The 25,234-nt window shown below is 32.5% G+C and overlaps 1 protein-coding gene and 1 pseudogene across 1 annotated transcript; both read left to right on the top strand.

Annotated features, from left to right (window-relative positions):
* Positions 1-1,751: 1,751 nt before the first annotated feature.
* LOC107946319 (ADP-ribosylation factor GTPase-activating protein AGD4) lies at positions 1,752-17,310 on the top strand. Its single transcript, XM_041106949.1, is given in 20 exon segments — positions 1,752-1,900; positions 2,122-2,198; positions 2,877-2,977; positions 4,669-4,739; positions 5,715-5,777; positions 6,948-6,992; positions 7,525-7,590; positions 8,494-8,541; positions 8,645-8,740; positions 8,832-8,873; positions 10,877-11,092; positions 11,212-11,260; positions 11,263-11,342; positions 12,137-12,352; positions 12,777-12,863; positions 12,983-13,237; positions 14,131-14,249; positions 14,764-14,854; positions 15,345-15,802; positions 16,771-17,310. Coding segments are annotated over 20 exon segments (2,340 nt in total). The 5' UTR covers positions 1,752-1,852; the 3' UTR covers positions 16,883-17,310.
* Positions 17,311-18,740: 1,430 nt separating this feature from the next.
* LOC107946318 (aspartate-semialdehyde dehydrogenase-like) lies at positions 18,741-22,025 on the top strand (annotated as a pseudogene).
* Positions 22,026-25,234: the final 3,209 nt, after the last annotated feature.

Below are 25,234 nucleotides of genomic sequence, written 5' to 3'. Positions count from 1 at the left end.
GACTCTTCTTTACTAAAAATCTATTATCTTTCAGTATAAGTCTCGTATTAAGTTACTGTTTGTTTCTGTTGAAAATAGATTCATTAAGATTTCATCCATATAAATTTAATTTCCTAAAAATTATTGTACAATTTATAATGATTTTTCAAATTTAGAACAGAGGAAGCCAAAATCATTCTGACATTGTCTCACAAAAATTCATATATCTCATAATGTACTACTCCTCTACTTACACTGTTTCTTTTATGACTCAGTAAGCTTTAATTTTATATTTAATTAATCATATTATTCAATTTTTACAATTTTTGGTAAATTTTCAAAGTTAAGCTACTGCTACTATCCAAAATTGCTTTAGTAAATACACTTATTTTTCCCATGGAAACTTGATGCTTTGTATAAATTTACTTACTTACTATACTATTTTATTTAAATTCATATAGTATGCATTCTAATCATAACACAATTAACTCAATTATTTGAAATACAATTAAAGCTAACATGAAAACTTACCTCTTTTGCCAAGGATTTCTTCTATTTTTGCTTCTTTTCCTTTCCTTCTTCAAATCATGACCATCCTTCTATTTCTTTCAAAATTTTCTCCACTTCCATCTACTAATTCCTTGTTCTAAATTTATGTACATACTCTCTAGGATTTCTTTTTCATTTTTCTTCCCTGATGCCTAGGGAAATTTTCAAGAAATTTGAGAGAAACGGTAGAATTTCATGATAAAGGATTAAGTTGCATAAAAAGCTAAACTTCCCCTATTTATACTAGTGATGGACGGTGGGATGATGAAGCATGAAAAATTTTCTTCATGTTTCGATAAAAAAATCTCTTAATTAATATTAAAATATTATAAAAAATCTATTAGTCATGATTTGAATCCATTGGTCACAATTTATTCTTATTTTTCAATTTAATCTAATGGCTCAAGTTTGTCCATAACCAAATATATTTTCCCATAATTACCTTATTTAAGCAATGGTTATTTTACCCTTATACTTTCTCTACAATATCCTTTCTATGACATCTTATTGGTAAAATTTACAATTTAGTCCTTCTCATTTTTTCATTTGTTCAATTTAATCCTTTTGGACCCTTCCATCCTTAAGATATTTTAACTATTGGCCCTTCAAGTTTTTCATATTTATATTTTAACCCTCACATTTTAAATATTTACATTTGAATCATAAAAATTTTCACAACATATTTCATTTTTATGATTTAGTCCCTGGCTCAAATTAATATTTCACAACATAATTCTTATTCATTTTTCTCTAACATCTCTTATCCCTTACTTTCTTTATATCTTATTTCACTAAAAGTCTATCTCATATTATTTTTGACTAAAGGGGTTTTAGGAATGTTACAAATATTTTATAATTACATTACTTTTTATTTTATTAATGATTTAAAAAAAATAATATTATAAAAATATTATAAATTTAATATGTAACGAAAATACAAATGAATTTTTTCCATGCTAACCCCAAACAATGCAATGGTATACATGTTTTACTCAAGTAAATCAAGATAATACTACTACTTATTTTTTTTATTCCCGAGTAACAACTATTCAAATTCTAGCGAACCGAATGTAGTTTTGTGTTTTATAGATGATTAACCACCCGATGGTCCAACCCAATATAGAGTCGGTTATAAGCCCAAAATATGAAGGCCCAGATAGAGACCCATGACCCGCAAACACATGATATGATACCAAACATGAGATATCCTTCCTTTATATTTATTTAATTCAACAGCGACAAGGATTTTGCTTTCAAAGATTTTCGTTTCTGGATCCGAGATTGAGACCCTGAGATTTTGCAGTATTGAGATTCGAAATTAGCAATGGCGGCTTTTCTCAAGCTAGAAGATTCTCCTATGTTTCAAAAGCAGGTAACTCCAGAATTCTCCTTTTTCTCGACTTTATTTAACCTTTCTGATTCCAGAATTATTTTTTGTTTATTTTTCAAATTTGTTTCATTAGTTAATCAGTCGAGTGTAAATCCATTCACCGAATAATAAAATTTCCGTTGAATCTCTGCTGATTAGCAGTTTGTTGTTCCGTTTTTCTTTATTTCTGAAAAGTAAACAACTTATGTTTGTTGATTGAACAGGTATGTTCTTTGGAGTCGATGGCTGATGAGTTGAAAAATCGCTGTCAAGTACTGACCGAAGGAAGTAGAAAATATATGTATGCACACTTTTTCTCTTTCTATTTTCACCTATTCATTTTCTCCTGCTACAAATGCTTGGATTAAATTGTTGTCTGTTATAATTTATGGAGGTTATGATTTCTGACTAGTAAGTTTCATTCTTATTAGGGTTGTTCTGATTGATTTCCATTTCCTCTTGTTGCTTCCAGACGATAATAACTTACAACTATGTTGCTCATTTTTCTTTAATTACTCCATGTCTGACACACATTTGCACTAGGGCATGGGAATATGACCCTCCACTGAACCTCTGAATATAACAAAAACTTTTTGAAGATTAAACATATCTCACACTCGAGTTCGAGTAACATAGACCAAAAGATATTCTGAATGTGCCCAAAGTTACATGCAAAAGCATCAGTTTCTTAGCAAGCTTGGAGCTCGAGGGTTCAAAAATTTGGTCTTATTTCCCTTAGCATCCAACCTTGAATTTATCCTCTCTCTTTGCTACTGTTATATAATTTCAGCTGTAATAAGAAAACAGTATATGGTTATATTATTGCCCAAAACCAATAAATAAAAGCATGAGAAAAAGGTTCAAGGGTCGTTTTAGTTACCTAAGTTGTAAAATACAAGAATTATCTAAGATTCCTCACTCTCTCTCTTCTTATGTGTATTTATCTATTTATTTTGCTCCATCTCTGTTTCCTTTGCAGAGCAGCTCTTGGAGAAGCATATAATGCAGACAATAGCTTTGCTGAGTCTTTAGAAGCATTTGGTTGTGGACATGATGATCCTCTTAGTGCCTCCATAGGAGGTAACCAATGTCTCTTATTCAATTTTTTGACTACATCACCAGTCAGCCTGGTTGTTTCTTACTAGTTAATGTTAACAAGTTTTGGTTCTAGTGTAACAAGTTCTGTTAATTACTGGATATGAATGCAAATGTGCATTTTGCTCTGCATGTATCTGTGTTACTGACTGCCAAAATAACATTTCTCAAGTAAACTACTGTGTATAATCAATGGCCAAAAGCTGAATACCATTTAACAAAATTTTATTTTTCCATTTTGCACAGCAAATGTTATTAAATGGTAATTGCTTTTTGGCCACTTAATTTGCGTTTATTACAGTATAATGTATTTAAAACATGAAGGCAAAAAAAAAAAAAAAGAAGTTAGGAGATTTAATTGGTTAGGAAATGAAGTTAGTTTGCAGATTATTTGGTGCATATTTAGAACTATGTACTCTTATTCAGAGTTGTTGATGTAGGCATGATGCAACATATTTGACCTCTTAACTTTAAAGGTAGAGCTCTTGGGGCTGAAGCCTGAACAAGATTGGATCAGAAGTGGATGCATCTAGCTCTCCAGCTTATCTCAGGATATTCTAGTTCACTAAAAGATGTTTCCCATTCCAGATTAGAAGTTATGTTATCCAGTTGAGGTTTTAGACTTTTAGGAAAATATCCCAATAATTTCTTGTGGGGTTGTGTGGCCGATGTGAAATATGTGGTAGAAAGACATGTTATCGTGGGGATGAATTATATGGGTGAGTACAATGGTAATGACAAGCTTCTATAAGGTTAGCTTTCCCTGTGTTTCAGATGCTTATATACAAAATACTTACTTTCTTGTGGATCAGGAGAAACCTAAGAACCTATTCTACCATTACTAATGACCAATGAAGCTTTTGTTTTTTAGTTGCTTGGTTTAGCTGTAGAAAGAAGCTACACACCCATTAGTTGGGAGGATTTTACTTCTCTGTATTGACTAACCCTCTGATCCATGTAAAATCCCCAAAAGTTGTGCCAGGAAGATTTGGCATTATGCTCTATGACAATTTACTGATGCTGGTGCTTGTAAAATATTATATTTAGATGTGTGTCTGGAATGCCATAGGACCTCTCAAGATCATTGTCTGAAAGCTGCCTGGAACTTTTGCTTGAGGAGATTTTAATCAATTCAGAAGGCAGAGGGTATATAAGCCTTCTTTTTTTCTGGAAAGGATATGGTGAAAGAGTGGTCTATGATTTATTGTTTCATTCTTTGGCTGCTGGCAATGATTGTGTGTTATATTCCTACTCTTTATTTTTGCTGGCTAAAACTCTTCTGATGGTTGAGTTGTCCTCCTGGAAGATGATGGGGAGATTATCCTCTTGTTCCATTAAATTACTAATAAGGGTTAAGCTTTTCCTCTCACTAAACTGCTTCTTAGGAGCTTGCTTGTTTGTTGACTGAGATTTTTTTCTCTACTGTTCTTGTACAAGGAGGTTGAGAATTTTAATTGATGCTTTATTTTTTAATTGATCTGGTTATCTATTTCTTTATGTGATGGCCATATGTAGGTTCCAATAATGTTTTTCCCCCTTTTTTGTGTCTTACGCAAATTTACTCATCAAAGATTAAGATGTAAAATGAAAATAGAGAAGATGATGTGCCTGATTTCAAAATTGTGCTGTTGAAGATAGAACTACCTAGCTGAAAGTTTGAATGTTTCCTTTTGTAGGGCCGATCATGTCCAAGTTCATCAGTGCCTTTCGTGAGCTTGCTAGCTATAAGGAGTTGCTTTTTTCACAAGTGGGTATCAATTTACCATCTAGAGAAAGCAATTCTTTCTTCTGCAATTGAATAAGGCTGGGATACATAGTCTTTGTCTTATTAATGCTTATTACGAATGTATCTGGTTTGTTACCAACATTCTACTTAATGTTATTTTCTCTGGCAACTCAAGTTTCCTTTCAGTTTTTGACTTGATTGTGCATGATTACCTAGTTTTGGTGCCTCAGGTATATATAGGTCTCTAAGGATTGATATGCGTGTGTATATTTTTAAGCTGTTTGATGTTATAAACCATTTGTGATATTTCTTAATGAAATTACATGGGAAAAGTTTGTATCAGATGTCATAATCACCACGGATTTACTCCCAACATGAGTGTTAAAGACGTACTTAATCGTAGATAAGCTCCTAGTTGATATATATCATGGACCTTTAAAGCTTGCATTTGTAAAAGGTTTGCCTATATAAGGCATCAACTCCTTTAACCTGCTTCTATTGAGGAAATTAGGTGACATGTGATAAAAATCAAAGACCTTTGCAGTTTGTCTTTTAAAAAACATGCTAAGTGCACTTATGTATGGTACCTGTACCTTATTACAAACGGTCTTATGAATTATATCTTCTACCAAATAGAGTCACCTGGTCAGATTGTAGCTTTGCTCTAAAAACTATTTAACACGTTAATTTCTACATGTGCAACTACTTTGTAAATTCTACGTTTTGTGTGAGATGTCTTTTTGTTCAATCTGGTTAGTTTACGTTACTCTTTAATATCATAGTATTTTGAGCATTAAATATGTGATGCCTGAAGGCTAACAATCTTGAGGCCACCCGCTGCATGACTTCAGAAACAATTTTTATATGGGAGAGCCAATATTACCTTTTACCTCATGCCATGCTACATGCCGAAGAGATTAGTAACTTATCTTTGGTTTATTTTGTTTGGGATGCTCAATTTTGTTTCTGATTTTGAAATTTGAATATCCATTACAGGTGGAGCATGTGTTAGTTGATCGGCTAATGCACTTTACAACTGTTGATTTGCAAGATGCAAAGGTGAAGATAATTTAGCTAATATCTCTTTTTTTTTTTTTCCTTTTTTCGAAATTTGGTGGTTTTGGTCATCAATTTGGAATTGAAGTTGTTATTAACTTGCCGCATTTAGTCTGGGTCATTAAGAGATTAACTTGATTACTCCCTAGTTGAGATTCTGCATTGAAAATTGGATGTGTTTGCACCGGGGATTGGCAATGATTGCCACACTTTCCTTGGGTTTTCTTGTGAATCTTTAAATTTGATCTAGGTACATTGGATTTTTGTTAAACAAGCCACTTTGGTTTTATAACCAACTTAATCACTTGTCATGTTTGCTTTAGTCTATTCATGTGCTATGTTTGGAAAAGTTGAGACACTTTAGAGGGGGGAGCATGCCTCATTGAAATATTTCCTCCACTATAAACAACTTATTACATACTCTTTTATGGTCTTTTTACTTCTATGGTTTTGTTTTATGTTTTCTCATCTCCCTTGTTTCGGGTTGAAGCTTATCTTTTTCCTTTATCCTACCTCCTTACGTAGCCATGTAGTTTGCTGTTAGCCTAAAAATATGTTTTTTTAATCCATGCACTTAAAGTAAGAATATTCCTTTACTTTTTACATTAAATTTGCCTCTTTTCCTTTTTCTTCTTGTCTTGATAGTGGAGCTGTCTTGAACAAACCTGAGTAATCCACTTGGGAATATGAAACTCAGAATGTCAGGAAAAATGGGATCCTCAAATGAATAGAAGAATGAAACATTGAGCCATATTATGTTTCATTTTTACAGAGGACATACGATAGTGTTTCTTATCCAAATCATGGACATTATGGTCTTTTAGGAGGGATTGTATACTGTCTGCATAAGAACTTGTTGTGGATGAAACATTTGGATTGACTTGTTGATAATTGTGGAGGCCAAATAGTTGCAGTTTGGGTTGAGATGTCTTGTCAGAATACAATAAATTCTGATGGTGGAGTTTGGTGGGTGGGTGTGCAGGGTGGAGATTGAATCGGATGGGAAAACATATTGATTACATTCATTATGAAAGTAGCTCAACATTTTTTATGATGATTTTTTCTTGCTAATCAGATTAGAGTCAACAGCTAAACTCATGTCTTCATTCCTCCTGCCCCCCCCCCCCAAAAAAAAATTTTATATGACAGCTCTTGTCCTCCTGTCTTTTTCAGGAGTCTCGTCAACGATTTGACAAAGCTACGAATGGATATTCTCAGGTATTGAAGATGATGGTAACTTACTTTTTGACATGAAGTTAATTTTGGGTTTTTATGTTAATGACAGTTCGTATCTCCTTCACCATTTCTCTCGCTCTTTCACCCCCTTACCCTTGAGATCATCTGAAGTAAATTTTGGAACTAACCAATTATTTGGTAAAAGCAGACTGTTATTTGTGCTACCACAGAATTCTTCTAAATCAAGAGCTAACTAATAGCCATGAATAACTGAGAAACTGATTGAGCAACTTGATGAAATGTCTTTTGTGTTATAAACTCTTGAGTATTCTTTGCTGCAAAAAGACTAGTTGCTAGTTTATTATCTTCAATGTTCTCCAGTGGATTTACTGATACAAGTGCTGTGAATTCAAAAGTTATGCGGATGGATTTATATTAGTCTTAAATATTAGCTGCTTTTCCTCTAAAATTTAATGAAAAATCACCAAGTAAGCATAATAAAACCATTAAAAGCATCATGTTCCTTGATTTTTTTAGTAGATAATGCTTTTTGCTAAATGCTCTGTACGGCCAGGCACGTGAAAAGTTCATGTCTTTGAAGAAGAACACACCGGGAGATGTTGTTGCTGTGCTAGAAGAGGTATGCTCTTCCTTAATTATTGACTTCCCACATGTTTGTTACAGGTCAGTCATACAAAAATACCAGCTGATCGATCATCTCTTTAAGAGGAAAGTGACTCTTCATAACGGAGTCTTTAGTCAGGATGTAATTATTGTACTTGTTTTAAAGAAGGCTGAGGGATGATATTCGTATAGTATCCTCTTTGTCTTTCACTAGTTCTCTCACTTTTCTGTCATTTTGAACCTGGTCCATTATTTGGTAAATATTTAACTGTTTCTGTACCATCAGAAAGAAAGAGAATACATGTTTCTCTTGATCATTGAACTATGGATCTGCTATCACATTAGCTTGTAATAATTGTACTTCTTTTGTATTTGAACTATATATCCTGATGTTATGCCTTTTTCTTGAAAACTTATGTGCTTGATTCGTTCTCTTTGCTCACCTTAATATGAAAAAGTATGTTTCTAGTTACCTGGATGGAATGTTTACACAATCTGGTCTTTTCTGCTTAGGTATCTATTCTGTTGTCTCCAGTATCTGATAGCTTATTCTGATCTGCATTGATAAAATTTTAAATACCTCTGAGTCCACTAGGTGAAATCTTGAATATTAGGTGCAAATATTAGATATTTTAGGTGCAAATCTTGAGCATTCTTTCCAAGATCCCGTAAGTAACTAATCATTCCCTCTTTCTCTTCAAGAATTTGGAACCTAACTAACTAATCATTCCCTTGTATTAAAGTAGCTTTGTTTTTTTGGTAATGGATGCATTATGTGTTCAGATAATGCCATATCATTTTCCACATCTCTTGTGTTTTCATGATAACATCCTACCTTGTCTGTAGAGAGCAGTTGTCTTTTCCCTAATAAAACTAACCTGGCTGTGCTCTGGGTTGGGTTGGATTTTGTTTTTCACAGGATCTAGAGAATTCAAAATCTGCTTTTGAAAGAACCCGCTTCAATTTAGTATGTTCACTTCGGCTGCTAAACTCCCTGCTTATTTATGTTCAATTCTCGTTATATTTCATGCACGATTTCGTGACTTTTCTTTTTGGTTTAAGGAAAACAGGTAAATTCTCTAATGAATATTGAAGCAAAAAAGAAGTATGAGTTTCTAGAATCTATAAGTGCAATTATGGATGGCCATCTTAGATATTTTAAGCTGGTTTGTATTTTCTTTTATGACTTATTTTATTTTTTGCTAGTTATGCATGTTGCATTTGTGGACTGAATATGATTGATTGCTTTTGTTGCAGGGGTATGAATTATTGAGCCAGTTGGAACCATTTATTCACCAGGTAATATATTACATTATTTATTTAGAAAAAATGGGAGAAATGTTGATTGCCACTATCCATTAGCTGAATTAATTATTTAATGATGGTTGTGCTCCACGATGTTAAAATAAGTCAATGATATGTAGTAAGTAGAATCAATGGTTTCGGAAATTCTTCCATAGAAAAGTTGGCTCTGCAATTAGCTACGAGCCTATGAAGTATGAATACAGCAGTGTTGGATGCTGTATTGGAAATTAGAAAAGAATTTTCATCAATATAAATAATCCATACAATTATTTGAATACTGTTTATCCTTTTAGAGGCTAGTGTGGATATTGTTTGCATGCCCATTTTATTTTGTCAAGCATATGATTAGAAGTGTTTTTGGTTACAAAGCGTAAATAGATTGGCACATACAAGACACGCACAGCTGTATTCTTGTGTGTTTGTTCTTTTGGGGGTTACCTTGTCAAAGGATATTCTGCCTGTGCAATGCTTGTAAATTTATCGTATATCCTAGAATCATCTAGTTGTATGGTTTATCCTTCTTAGTGATTCTTGTATCACAAATTTCATAGTTTTTTATTCAGGCTCAGCTATTTAATGCACCTTACTGTGTTGACATGAATGAAATGGAAATGAGTGCTGAAAACTAGTCCTATATGGTGTTGAACAAAAGGACTTGGCAGTCAGTGGTCTTACTGTTTCGGTTCTTGCAAATTATCAATTCAGAAGTAAAAAGAAAAAAAACTAGTGATGCAGGAGCTTTTTTTATTTTATAATATTTTATTATTTCAGTTTTATAATATTTAGTTTTAGATATACTTTGAACAGTGAGTATTTTTAAGTATCTTTAGGGTTTAAATCTAGGGCTAGGAATAAAATTTTATTTGCAAGAAAGAAAACCTATATAAATAACTTGTAGGCTTTACAGCCATTATCATTATTATTATTCTTATTATTTTCTTTGAATCAATTAAAAATTTGGAGGTTTTCTATAACCCTAAGTTTTCTAGAGTTCCATTTTCTTTCCTATTTGTTTGTTCAACCCTAATTCTTTAATTGCTGCTGTTTTCTTCCCTAAGCCACATCAAAATGGATGCTAAAGGTGATACTGGGTTTGCTGGCTTAAGAAAATTTGTTGCCTTTGAGGATTTGGGTTGGCATAAAACTAAAAATCATTAAATACATAAGATTAAACCCAGTTATTGACAATAAAGTTACACTCACAAAGGATAAAGTAAGAGGAAAAGAGAAATCTAAGAAACATCCTATAGAAGTAAAGGTAGAACAAGAAAAGAATATAAAGAGAGGGAAAAGATAAAATGATAAGTGGAAGAAGGGAAAGGTTAAATAAGAGGAAGAGCAATAGATTCAGGATATAAGAGGTTAATGTGACTTCTTCAATCAAAATTTTTTAGATTTTTGTTTAATGGTCTTCAGAACTCCTAGTAATAAAATACCAAGTGCATTCGAGCTCACACTTTTACACTATGCCAGCACAATTTAAACTTAAATTAGATAGGCACAATTCAAGGTCACACTTTTACACTACGCCAGCACAATTTTTGGTCAGCCAACTAGTATGCAGTCTTTATATTGTAAAAGAACAAATAATTCAAAAGAGTTTTGTCGAAGTCTTTTCTGGGTTTTTCTTTTTTTAAATTTACCAATAATATTATATTTTTGTATTTTTAAGTGTCCATGTACCATATCTTATTTTTGGACACTTTTTGTTCAAATCCATAAGTCTGGAACTTTAGCAAAAGACAAATCAGACATCTGGGTGCATACTTGTATCTGATGTTTTTTACCAAGTCCATATAAAACAGATTTCATCTCCTGAATGCAATAGTATTCATTTATGTTTGTGTTATATAAATGCATAATTTCCATCTCTGTCAGATGATCTTAGATTGTGTGTAGAATACAGGCACACTTGTCATCTCAGAATGGTGACTTTGGGATTCCATGCCCTTAACCTGTATATCCTCTAATTTAAATTAATATGATTGATATAACAGGTATTGACATATGCTCAACAAGCAAAAGAATTAGCAAATGCTGAGAAAAATAAGCTTGAAAAACGTATTCAAGAATTCAGGACTCAAGCCGAGATAGATAGTTTACGAGCTTCTGGTAACATTGAGCCTTCAACAAGTTCTGGTGGCATTCATGTTATTGGCGTGAACTCAGACAAAAACATAGAGGCAATCATGCAGTCCTTTACAAATGGGGAGGTGAGTGATTGATCTTCGTATCTTTCTGTTTTCTTTTTTTATCATATTGGCATCATGTTATTTCACCAACAGTTTTACTCGAGAATGAAATAATATTTTCTTTTTCATTCATTTTGCAGGTCCAGGTAATCAAGCAAGGATATTTGTTAAAGCGCCCTTCAAGTTTGAGGGAGACTGGAACAGGAGGTTCTTTGTACTTGATAGTCAAGGAACTTTATACTATTACAGGAATAAGGGTACTGAACCAATGGTATGTTATATTGTCTTTATTACTGTCTTTGGTTGATCAAGTTTAATGATTTAGCATGAAACATGTTGTCTTTTAAATATGATTATGGATAATGGGAGCATGTATCTGGATTTTGGTCTTGTTGCTTGTTAATCAGTTGTTTTGACAAATTTGAGGGTGTGTGACGAGATAGTTGAGTGTTTATATGGTTTTGTTGTGCTATAACAGTGTCTTTCAGATTGAGAAAATATAGAGAGAAAAGAAGTGAAATGGAGAGATTGTTATTTCTCATTCGCATAGCAAGTTCAGGGGAGAAGTGAAAAGGGAAGACATACAGTTTTTCTTTTGACTCATTTTTTTATCTCTCCATTTGGTTATTGGAGAGAAATGAGAATGATTACTATTATTCTACATGATTCTAGTGATAAAAATGTGTGTCAAAAACTCTCAACTTTAAAATGGAGAGACTGTAATTCCTGTTTGAATGAATATCATTATACAGGAGACTTTTATGTACATATCGGCAACATGAAACCCATATAATATATTCAAGTGGTTCATTTTCCCTCTAATTGGCTGTTTGATTCAGTGTTTTCTCTTATATTTTCAAATTGTCTACTTATGCAGATATTAGAGTTAATTTGAAATTGAAATGCAACAATCATGAAATGTATAGATAGTAGATTGCAATCAATAGATGGTTCCATGAAAGAAGCATTGCATAGATTCTTAGGTTAGACTATAGAGCAATTAGAAAATGAAGTGAAAATGATCTTGATGAGGGATGATATTTACTTTATCTGCTTTATTCCCAGGGTTCTCTCCATCAGTATACTGGTTCGGCTGAACACAACAGTGGTGTATTTTCAAGATTTCGTGCTAATCATAATAGGTCATCATCATTTAATGAAGAAACTTTGGGCTACCATACCATTGATCTTCGTATTTCAACAATAAAAATGGATGCAGAAGATACAGATTTACGGCTTTGCTTCAGGATCATATCTCCACTGAAAACATACACATTGCAGGTGACATTGATTGGTCATTGAAGGTTTTTCTTTTTTTTTTCCTTTTTTTCCCTTCACTTTACTGAACTAATCAAGGAAATGGTATAAGCAAATCAAAGGCGCATTATGATCCATTTAGCTAGCTGTATATAGTATGAAAAAGGGGTTAGTTTTCTTGGTGTTATCGTTTGATTTTTGTTTGTGACATTATGTGTATGGTAAATTTTCTCATGAAACCTTAATTTTAGCTATTTAAAATTGACCAAAATTTGAACTCCTGATGATCGATGGCTTGATATAGTGCCCTTAAAAGGAGAAAGAAGCATGGATCGAATCCCTTGTCCAAACTTAGTTGTGAAACAATCATTACGATTATATTTGAATTAGATAGTATTATTTTCCTCATGATATCTGTGCTGGTACATTTTGTCGCTGTTCTGGGCAGGCTGAAAATGGGGCAGATAGAATGGACTGGGTTAACAAAATAACTGCAGTTATTACTTCTCTTTTCAATTATCGTATCCGGCAGCAGGTTTTTTTTCCTTTAAAGCCATTCCTTTTCCATTTTCTGTGATTTTGAAGCAACAGTTCTCATTAAATTGCTACTAATGGTGATTTGGTTGTCTGTTGTGGCTGCATTCGGGAAAAAAGCACGTGGAGAATAATGATTATTCTCTCAGCGTGTCTTCGAATGCTAGGTCACCTAATAGCCTTCCTCCTTTAGGGACTGACCGAGTTAGCAACAGAGCAAAACCTGTCTCAGCTGTTCTCAGAGAAATTTCTGGAAATGATGTTTGTGCAGAATGCAATGCTCCAGAACCAGACTGGGCATCTCTTAATCTTGGCATATTATTATGCATCGAATGCTCAGGTGTTCACCGTAATCTTGGTGTACACGTTTCAAAGGTGCGATTTATTCTTCAAAGAGAAAGGGACCTCCCTTTTCCTTTTCTTTATTAATTTTGCTATGCTGGTTTTCAGTTTCTAGTTAATATTCTATATTTGGTCTTCAACCTGTTTAAGACTTCTTAGTAACATATAGGTTATGCTCTTTGATATTACTAAAAATTAGTGTCTACTTTTAGCTCTGATGTAGTTCCTTTTATGCTACTGAAAATTTATTCCTATAGGCTATAGTGGGGAGATTGAAGGATATTAGGTAGCAGCAAAGGCTTCTTCCTATTCTTGTCGTTATTTTGGATATTACACTTTCCACATTTGGTTTCATGAAACTGAACTTAATGCATTATATATCATGTCTTAATTTTTACTGCCTATACAGTTGGTGTACCAGGTAACAAGTCTTTCATTTTAGATTGTTGAAATTGAATTAAATATCAAATTATGATCCCTTAAGTATTTACTTCCCTTCATCTCCTACATTTTTGGGTGTTGAACCTATCTGTTAGGAGAATATATTGTACATTCAAACCTGCTTTTATACTTTCAATTACCTTCGCTGCAATTGACTTGAGTAGTTTTTCTACACGTTTGGGTGCTGCAGCAGGCTATTGGGACAACAGTGTCAAACCTTCTATATTTCCAAATGATTTTCCTGTCATTGATTTACAAGTTGTTTTTCTGTGAAAATATGGTGGATTTTATACAAGTCATGCTGTAAAGCTCCAACCTCTGAATTTTATGAGTTGAATGAAAGTTCACCTGCTATTTTTACAAGCATAATAAGAAAATTTAAGAATCAAAGTACAAATAAGGAGATAGCTGATAAGAATTTCTATCATGACTTTTCTTTTATTTTAAGATTCATTCATAAAATATACTATTTTTTTTCAATGCAGGTGAGATCTTTGACGTTAGATGTCAAAGTGTGGGAATCCTCAATTGTGGAATTATTTCGTTCTCTGGGTAATGCGTACTGTAACTCTGTATGGGAAGGTTCGCTTCAGAAGAATGAGAGGTAAGATTTCCTCAGGCTAACAAGAAAATGAAAGTGCGGCGACCTAACTGATTTGTTAATTTGTAGTGCTATTTCTTACAATGAACTTTAAACTGGAAAAGCTTATCTTTTTTGTTAAATAATGTTCTGTATAATATCCTTTTCTCTTTTGTTCTGCTTTGTTCTATATTTTTTGGGAAAAGTAAAACCCTCATTCTGTTTTTGTTTATTCTGTATAATATGACATTTGGTAGGAGTTATCACATCCTTTCTTTTTGTCCTACTCTTTGCTATAACACACCCTTTCCCCCTAAAATGTGAGCCAAAAATTTCCTAAAATGATGCATTGTGTTTGTTGGATATGTTAGCATGATAATTGGTTACGTTCTAAATGAGTGAATTTGAGGAAATCAAAAGCTGATAGTGGGTTTAACTTATGATCAATGAATGGTTGACCTGTTAGCTTATTTGTTTCCTAGTACCTAGCGATACAATAAATCGCTTTCCATTTCATGCTAAATGTAATTCTTCGCAGAGTGGATGAATCAAATGCTCATGGCACATCAATAACAAAACCATGCGCCAAAGATCCGATTTCCCATAGAGAGAAATACATTAATGCTAAGGTATTTTGTTGGATTTCTTTTTCTTTTGATGTTCATGCATCAAAATTCATACTTAACAAACAATGCATTTATTCATTCTGCCTCATCTCTGCTCTCCTTGCACTGTGCCATTTAAGGGGCAGTTGGCTGGGTTTTCAGTCAGCAGGAAGCCTCTTCTTGCATACTCACCTCCTTTTTACATATTGATTGATGGATTATTTGGCTTCTTACGCAAGAAAGGAATAAACCATTTTAGGATATTATGTGTTATTCCTCATGTTCAAGATCATTTCATGTTGGATTCTTTGCCCCTCATACCCTCAGTAGCATTCATGTATACTGCTGAAAAGCAGGTGAACTTGCATACACACCTGTCCCCTTAGACTATTGCAATTTTGCATAAGTGCGAATTGCCATGCTGTTTAGGTAGTCTTTCATTTCCTGCATTCCTCTGATAAGAAATGCTGTGATTTCCAATACAAAGCCTAACTTTTTTCCTTCTCTTAACCAGTACGTTGAGAAATTGCTAATCGTCAGAGATGCAGTGCAACCTGGGGTTTTTCCAAACTCTGCTAACATTTGGCAAGCAGTTAAGGCTGATAACTTACGAGAAGTGTATCGTCTAATTGCAATATCAGACACCAATATTGTCAATACCACCTTTGATGATGTTTTTACCATTGAGTTGTATCACCATGTTGTTGATACACAAGACTCATCACTTGATAGTGACAAAGAGGAAAGGGATCAATCATCCTGTCCAAGAATCAAGGATTTGAATGAGCGAGGGAATTGTCTACAAGGTTGTTCCATTTTGCATCTGGCATGCCAACGTGGCAATCCTGTGATGGTTGAGCTGTTGCTGCAATTTGGTGCTGATATAAATATGCGTGACTTCCATGGCAGGACTCCTTTGCACCATTGCGTTTCTGAAGGGAACAACCCATTGGCAAAGCATCTACTGAGAAGGTAGGCTGCATGTTTTGCGTAATTACTTATCCACAAGAAATCTGATATTTCTAACAAATAGATGACACAATCGAAGCATGCCTTTAGTCCAAATGATGGATATTAATTTTAGCCTGGTCTCAATTCAAATGACTACCCATTGGGTGAGGTGACCGTACCTCTACTTATGCCCAATATTTCTGTAGACACATCTTATGTTGGACTTGGCATACACCTGCACACCCCTGAACAGCTCTCCTGGGCAATCTATGACATCACAGTTCCCCCAGAGTGGTTTGATGCCACTTGTTACAAGCCTGGATTTCAACCCAAAAGACTGGGCTATGTGGGGGTGTTCGCCTTTTATATATTTATATGCCTAAGACAACTCTAGTTTATTTGCATGAAGTGTGGGACTTCGATACACCTTCACTATGAAGATGTTATAGCTCCCTCTGGAGACACTATCATGTGAACTTGGTCGCACAAGGATAATGTATACCAAATCGTGTTGACTTACCTTGATGAGAATTCATTGGCAGACAGAGCCATCATGTGGTGCAGGTGTGTGCCGAGTCCCACGTCAAATATGTATTAGTTACATAATTCTAATGTTAAAATTCTTCCTTTGGTATATAGCCTTCTTTCACTTGGAGGTCCTGATCGTTCTAGTTTGACCAGAAAATTGTATAATACCTGTAACTGAGAAGCTGTTTGTGGTAGAGCTGTGAGAATACTCATGGCTTAATTTTGGTTTAACTTCAATGAAATTTCATATTGTCCCCAAATTTGGAGATGGATGCTTTACCACATACCAAGTTATTTCATAAATCTATTTTATATAGGTAATAGGTTGCATTATTCACCTTATTTATTGCTCTTCTGATTCTTGATAAAAGGATGAGCTACGTATCACTTTTAATATATTGCTTTATTTGTTAATCTCATCTCAAATGGATAAACTGTTTTAATTTCACAATACAATGCAGAGGCGCACGATCAACCATTAAAGATTGGGGTGGATTAAGTGCTTTAGAAAGGGCTATGGAAAAGGGAGCCATTGCTGACGAGGAACTCTTTATTTTGCTAAGTGAAAGCTAGTGAAACAAACTTGGGTTACCCCAAATTTGTAAGTTTGCTTTCTCTCCCATGGTTTCCACTCATGTTGACTGTTGTTCCATGTAGCATAACGAGAACCTGCTATTGTCTTGGAATCTGTCGTCATTACCGAATTTTTTATCGTATAATATCTAAAACTAGATGTATTGTTGAATGGTAATTGTTTGGAGCCTTCCCTTTGTGCTTGCAATGGTGGGATGATTTTCTCTGTTGATTGTATTTTACTAACAGTCCCTGAACTTGAGGGTAAACTTGAAATAGAGGGGCAGTGGTGGTATATTATACTATGTTGAAGGTATGTGGGCGGGGTTTTCTTGTTATTTCCCTATAGATCCATTTTCATATTCGATTTGGGAAGAGTTTTGTGATTGATGTTGATTTACCTAATGTATGTGGCGTTGGATTTTATAGCTTTCATCCCCTTGTATTACTTTTCAATACGTTAAACGAGCAATTTGATTTAGTGATAGATGTATATGTATTCATCCTTTTCGCCAAAATCTAGTAAGAGTTTGTTAGAAATTATTGGGTGCAGTTCAGAGCAAATTTTAGACGCTCCTATGCACTTGGGAGGCTCCAACGAGCCTTAGAAGATTCCAACAGTATTTTATTCCTGGTTTAAATATGCCCCCTCAGTGCCTGTACTTTTCAGATTTTTTTAAATTTAGTCCCTCTACTTCTATTTCCATGATTTCCCTTTTTTAAAAAAGAAAAAGAAAAAGAAAAAAAGAAGCAAACTTTTGATTCCGCTTAGAAATGGTCATTTATTTCAAAACAGAAAATTAGAAAGAGAAGAGAGGTAGATAAACTTCATTATATTTATTGTTTATTATAATTGAATTGGTCGGTTTAATTAGTTAAACTGGAAATTAGAGGTTTGGCTCGTTTAACTTTCAGGTTGTTCGGAACTCAAAAACATTTAAGCTACATCAGCATAGAAGTTTTTTAATTTAGAGTTTAATAGCTGTTTACGTTATAGAAATCACTTTAATGAAACATACGATGCTATAAAATATACAACCAGAAAGAATATGAACATAATGATGATGCGTATTGTTAGAAAAATATTAACTGACATCTTTTAATAGGACACAACAATTCTCTAAAGTTTTTTTTATAAAGTTTATAATTAATTAGAATTACCGAACCAAAAATGGTTTTAGATACTCGGATTATTTTTGTTTTCATTTTGTTGGAAAATCAAGCACTGTTGAAAAAAATGAATTTTGAAAATAAAAATATATGAGAATTCTGGAAAAGAAAACGTTTTCATTATTCTATTTAAAATGTTCTGAAAAATTAGAAAAGTCAAGCATATTTGAAATTTTGATGTTTTCGAAAGTAGGAAAGTTCTAATTAAGTGTTCTTTAAGTTTGTTTTTAACTATAAAGCGACTCTATTTCTAATCCTTACAAATATGAAAAAGAATATAAAAATTATTTTGACTAATAATTTTTAACTTATAATTATCTATTTTTTTTCTAAAATATCTCGTAATGAATGTAACTTTTGGTTGGAAGGGTAATTAATTTGACTTTTTGAATGAAAGTGTGGTTTTCGTTTTATTTTATTAAAATAGAAAAACACTAAAAAATTTAATGACGAAAATGTATTTCCATTTATAAGTTTTTGGACAATTAAGAAGGTTGTTAAATTTTATTTATATTAAATAAAGTTGAAATTAAAAAAGTATTTCTGATGTTTTATTATGAAAAAATAAATATTTAGTGAACTCCATGTGATAACTTAATAATTAAAATTTTTATTATTTTAAGAGTGATTTGAGTTTAAATTGTGCTAGTCATATTGGTTGTTTGGACTCTCTTGATATTGAGGCTATTGAGGCTGTGAAAGACTTTGCTAAATTTGCCCATATAATGGTTGAGAAAACTTCTTTAAAAATAAAAAGAAATTTGTGGGTCATAAGTTCTTTAACCTTTAAAATCTACACTAATAGTAAATTCTTTAACCTTATTTGTAACTTGGATGTCACACACCCAAAACCCTTATGCTGTTGTATTAGATTAGTACTCGTTGCATGTCTCAATAAGAAAATCAAAGTTAAAAAGAGCAGCAGTCTGCATAGTACAATCACTCCAAACCGCCGCCGCTACCACCCTTTCCATTCCCATTGTCTCTGCCTTTTACATCTCAGTGATCTCATAACAATGGCTTCTCTCAGCCACCCTCTCAAACCCCGTTTTCTTTCCACCCCCAAGCCCAAACTTCAAACCAACAAATGCCCCACCAAAGTCCGCATGTCTTTCCAAGAATCAGGCCCCTCCATCGCCGTCGTGGGCGTCACTGGCGCCGTCGGCCAAGAATTTCTCTCCGTCCTCTCCGACCGTGACTTCCCTTACCGGTCCCTCAAGCTTCTCGCCTCCAAACGCTCCGCTCGGAAGTCCATTTCATTCCAAGACCGCACCTTTACCGTCCAAGAACTAACCGCCGATAGCTTTGACGACGTTGACATTGCGCTTTTTAGTGCTGGTGGGTCGATAAGCAAACAGTTCGGTCCCATTGCGGCTGATAAAGGCGCCATCGTGGTAGATAATAGCTCAGCGTTTCGAATGGTTGATGGAGTGCCATTAGTTATTCCTCAAGTAAATCCGGAAGCAATGGCCGGGATTAAAATTGGTAATAAAAAGGGTGCTTTGATTGCAAACCCCAACTGTTCTACTATTATCTGCTTAATGGCTGCTACCCCTCTTCATCGCCATGCTAAGGTATAACTTAAAAACTTTCATTTCATATCATTTTTTGGGGGGTGTTCTAAATATTTAAGCTTTTTGATTGGTAGATTAATTATAGAATTTAGTTTTGCATTGTTTGTTTTATGCTTTAATTTGGATTTCATGGATGATTGTTAGAAGTTGCAGTTGAAAACTATGATGCCGGGAATCTTCATTTTTCTTGAAATATCCATGTCCTACACCTATTTCCCGTTTATGAGTATGAGAATATAACCGTCCAAATATATAGAATCACTTGCATGAATTAGAATTCTACTAAGAAATTGAAGACATGAAGTAAGAAATGAATAATGAGAGTTTCAATTAGTATGGTATAATGCTTTGTGTCGTTTGTATTTTATAGTGTGAAATTTACATGAGATATTGAGAAACAAAACTATATGTTTTTAGTCTTTAGTGTAGGATATGTATTGTTCATTGTTTAGAGCTTTTTGCCAGTTTCAGTTCCCTCATCAAGCAACTTAAACATCCGACAATTTATGCTTCAAACATTGATTCTATTCATGATGTGTGGCAGGTGACTTGAATGGTGGTCAGTACATATCAAGCAGCCAGTGGTGCTGGTGCTGCTGCTATGCATGAGCTTGAGCTTCAAACCCGTGAGGTTATTTGATTCAGTTTCTTTTCCCTTTTCATTTTATTCTTTCCTATTTTATGTGATAGTTTGACTAAATCTTCTAAATTGGTTAATTGCTGCATTATTTTAGGTCTTGGAAGGGAAACCACCAACTTGTAATATCTTTAAACAACAAGTATGCATATTTCTCTTACATTGTACGAAATGCTTTTCGTCTCGCCATGCTTCTTACAGTTTTCCCTTATTTCTTGCACGTATGCAGTATGCCTTTAATTTGTTCCCACATAATGCTCCGGTTCTTGAGAATGGATATAACGAAGAGGAAATGAAAATGTTAAAAGAGACAAGAAAAATCTGGGTAAGTAATCAGTGTTCTGTATGTATAAATCATCAAATATGTTCTTTTCTTTTGAATTTTCTATTGTGAAGAACAATCATCTGAGAGAGGCATGTTTTATTTGCATGATTGTGTTCCTTTTTTTAATCAGAACGACATGAATGTTAAAGTCACTGCTACATGCATACGAGTGCCTGTGATGCATGCTCATGCTGAGAGCGTGAATCTTCAGTCTGAGAAGCCCCTTGACGAGGTAATATTTTAATAAGTTGTAGATTTGCAATTGTATCATCAGTATATGAAATAAAAGTAATGTAAAAAGCCACAAACATTTGACTTATTCTTGTGATTATAGCTAGTTTTGTGCTTCTACATGCATTGCATCATCTTTCAAGTTTTGAAGCTCTTTGTTAATTGTTTTTAGGGCTTCTTCTCATTTTACTTGTATTTATGAGTTTGTCGCCCCCTTTTTTTTTTCTTTTTTTTTTCCTTTCATCATTTTAGTTTTAAGTTTATGACTAGAACAAGAGAAATTAGAAATGGCAGAAACATCTCATGTTCATACTTTCAAGCCACATTGTCGGAGACCACTATTGTTTGAGTATGATATCTTAGCATGTTGGTTTCAATAAGAAAATGTACAGTACTAGAAGAACGGCCTTGGACCTTGATTTATATCATCCCTAATCATAGTGGTCTGTATCAAACGGAAGAGGGCAGACTGCAACAGAAATGAGAGTATCCGTTACACATTGAAACTAAATTTGGAATATTCGGGGGTTTTAGAAGCTTGTTTATTGCTTTGATCTTGTAGAGAAATTGTGCACTGACGAACAAACTGTTTTCTGGCCTAATAAATCTTCTTCATGATAAATATAACAGTGGTTTTATCTTGATTCTTTATTTGGAAATTGTTGATCAGGACGCAGCAAGAGAAATTTTGAAAACTGCACCAGGGGTAGTAGTTATCGATGATCGGACTTCTAATCGCTTCCCAACCCCATTGGAGGTATCAAACAAAGATGAGGTTGCAGTTGGCCGGATTCGCCAGGATGTGTCTCAAGAAGGCAATCATGGGTAAATTTTCTCATTTCCCTACATTTCTTTTGTGTGTGTTCCCTTGTAGATAATTTTGATGTGAATACGAAATTTTATAATAGGTTGGACATGTTTGTCTGTGGTGACCAAGTACGGAAGGGAGCCGCCCTCAATGCTGTTCAGATCGCTGAGTTGCTCTTATGATCTTGCCGGGGGTAAATTCATTCAGGCAATTAGATTCGGATTTCACTTGTGTTGAGTTTATTTAATTTTGGTATTTAAAAATACATGTATCATGTTTTGGAGAGTTGAAAAAAATTTTGAGGGTGTTTTTGTAGCTTAAACAACTAGAGGTCTTGTATCTCAAAGTATATGTAGGTGCATTAATTAATGTTCCCAGTTGGAGGGAAATTTTGTTCAGAGAATCTTCTTAGAGGCTGCATTGTAAAGGTGGAAGCCATCATCTGTGTATTGGGGTCATGTTTATTTAACTGAATTGGCCATACACCATAAGATAATCATTTGAAGGAAGTCGTGTCCTTACAAATGGGACATCTCTCACCACTAAATAGAAATCTACCAAACCTACGCAGAAATTCTCCGACAACCCAACGTCCGCAAATGGCTCTCAACACTAGCACGTTCTAAACCACTAGAAAGCTCCTTATCAAATCTATTTTCGTGCCACACTTTTAATTTTTATTAGTTTGCATTTTGTGCGTTTAATTTTTTAATTAATTTTTAAATAATTTATTTAAAATCATTGTTACTTGTAAATATTAATTTTAAAAAAATTACGGTAATTTGTAACAATTATAATAATAGTTCATGATAAATATTAAAAACATATACGCTAGATTAATAAATGCATTTAAGAATAGTGATTAAAAATAATTAATAAAATTTGACTTAAAAAAAAAAAAAACAAACCCATAAAATATTTTCCTCCAACACCAAACAAATAACAAATAGATAAATCAATGGTTTTAAAGAGTACTCATAATATTATATTATATTATCATCAATTAAAACAATCTTTGATCATTTTTTGAAGTTGTTCAAATATGATTCGATATTGCCTCTTTGAAGAATGATTGTTTTAATGCTTCATTATTTTTTATATAAATTTTTTTATATAATTCTAATTTATTAATCTTGACAAGCTTAGGTAATTTTTCGACTAAAATACTCATAAATGCCAATTTTTTAAAATGATTACTTAATTAGGCCGATTTTTGGGAAATTTACGGGAATAAGTTGTTTTAACGAAAACATTTCCCTAAAAGTGTCAACACCAATATTTTTTTTATTTCTTGATGTCACCTCTTAATATGGAAATAAAACTTACAAAGCAGGTTTTTATATAAACTTAAGTCTCATTTTCCTTGTTTTCTTAAGCGATATAAACTTACAAAACAGGTTTTTATATATAGACTCATAATTCATTTGCAACTTGTTCTTAGACAATATGAGATTACTTACTCTTACACCAATAAATTTTCTCATGTTTGGTGCTATGAATAAAAGGAGAGAGAAATGTGAAGTTGTGTGTGTGAAAGATTATTAAATAACATTTCAATTAAATTTAATTTTTTAATATTATTAAAAATGTCATGTATCAACACTTAATTAGTTGAAAGATTTTTTATAGGCCATAATAGTAATGAAATTATTGTTTAGATCGTTTTTTGACAAAAAATAAATTTAAATATCTAACAAAAAATATATAATTTGAAGGTTGCTTATTCCAACTTTTATTTTATATAACAATAGTATAATAATAATAATAATAATAACCAAACAAACATGGCTATTAGTGATAATTATGAGATCATATAATACTTTTTCATTTGTGTGTACACAAATACTAAAACTCCAAAGTTGGTTATGAATTAAGTGAAATGAACTCAACAAAACTAATTAAAAATAAATAAAATTTCAATATAAAAATAAAAATACAACACTCTACATTCGTATTTTTTTATTTTCAATTTAATATATATTCTAGAATACTCTATATATTCCTATAGATAAAACATGTTTGTGTATCCTTTAATATTATGTTTTTATTTATAAAAAATGATAAAAAAATTTGCTAGTGTAAATAATATTTTTAAATATAAATTAATACATTATTATAAAAATGAAAAATAAAACAAATACGGTAATGTATAAAATTTTCATGGTAAAAAATGAATGAAAATAAAAAATTATAAAATATAGTGTAGCCTTTAATCTTATATTGTTAGTTAAAAGAGTAAGCAATCTCACATTCTCCAGGAATAAGGTGCAAATAAATTATGAGTCTATATATACTCATATCCCACATCCCACATCCCACATCCCACATCACTTAAGAAAACAAGAAAAATGAGACTTTGGGTCTATAAAAAACATATTTTGTAAGTTTTATTTCCACATTAATAGGTGGCACTAAAAAATAAAAAAAAATATCGGTGTTGCCACTTTTAGTGTTGATGTAACAAAAACGTTTGCACGTTATTTATAAAGCTAAATTTTAATTTTAATTGATATATAATTTTAATATTAATTAAGTGGTAATTAAGATACTAGACTTCTATTCTAATAATAAGTATTTACCTAAATAAAATGAGCATAATTTAAAAAAATTGACAAAACTTTTTTTACCTCAAAATTGTTTAACTAATAATGGTAAATTAAATTATAATTATCACAATTTTTTTATATATATATTTTATGTTTAGAGTTATATACTCTATTTTTAAATTATCATAATTTTTAACTAATAATTTTAAATTATTTTAAAATTAATTTAATAATACAATAGAAAATAAAATGTATTCTCCCTGGTTTAAAAGTTTTTTCAAACTTGCTTCAATGTTTCATTATTTTTTGTATAATTCTAACTTATTAATCCTAACCAGCACCCTTTTTTATTAGAAGGTACTTTATTGAATATGTCTAATTATTGCATACTATTTATTGAATATTACTATATTGGGGGTGTTTAGTAAATAGAGTTTTGGGTTTTTTTAGTTGATTTGGGCACAAATAGAGGATTGAGTAGACAAATCTTCTAATTGTAGTGTTTGGTGAATGGAGATTTGTAAGAGTTTGTTGAACTAAAATCTCCAAAACAAAAAACGCTAAAAAATTACTTCCTGTGCCACATGATTGTTCAAAAATGACTTATTTTGTCAGATTTATCTATTTCTTGAATATTTATGTACTCTTAATTTATTTTCAATTTACTTGTGTAAAATGATTTATTATGCAACTTTATATTAATTGATATATGCTACTTGACAAATTTATTCGGAGTGTGACATAATTATCATTAATTTACATATTAAGAACATGACATAATTATCACTAATAATATAGTTTACAATTATATTGATATACTATTACTATTTATCAATTTCTAAGGTTAATATTTGCAAATAATGAAGTTAATAAATTTGTTTATTTAAAATTTTAAAAATATACACTAATTAATGGATATTTGAATTCATTGGTAATAGCGTTTTATTTCAATAATTTCCTCCAATAAAAACTAAAGTATTATAAATAAACAAATACTTAATAATAAAATGTGTCATGCATTTATTTTCCATTTTACATATATCAGCTTTTGCTATCAGTTA

Source organism: Gossypium hirsutum, chromosome D12, assembly GCF_007990345.1.
Source record: "Gossypium hirsutum isolate 1008001.06 chromosome D12, Gossypium_hirsutum_v2.1, whole genome shotgun sequence".
Lineage (NCBI taxonomy): Eukaryota > Viridiplantae > Streptophyta > Magnoliopsida > Malvales > Malvaceae > Gossypium > Gossypium hirsutum.
The sequence above is the reverse complement of the archived record's forward strand: the minus strand, read 5'-3'. Positions and strand labels throughout refer to the sequence as shown.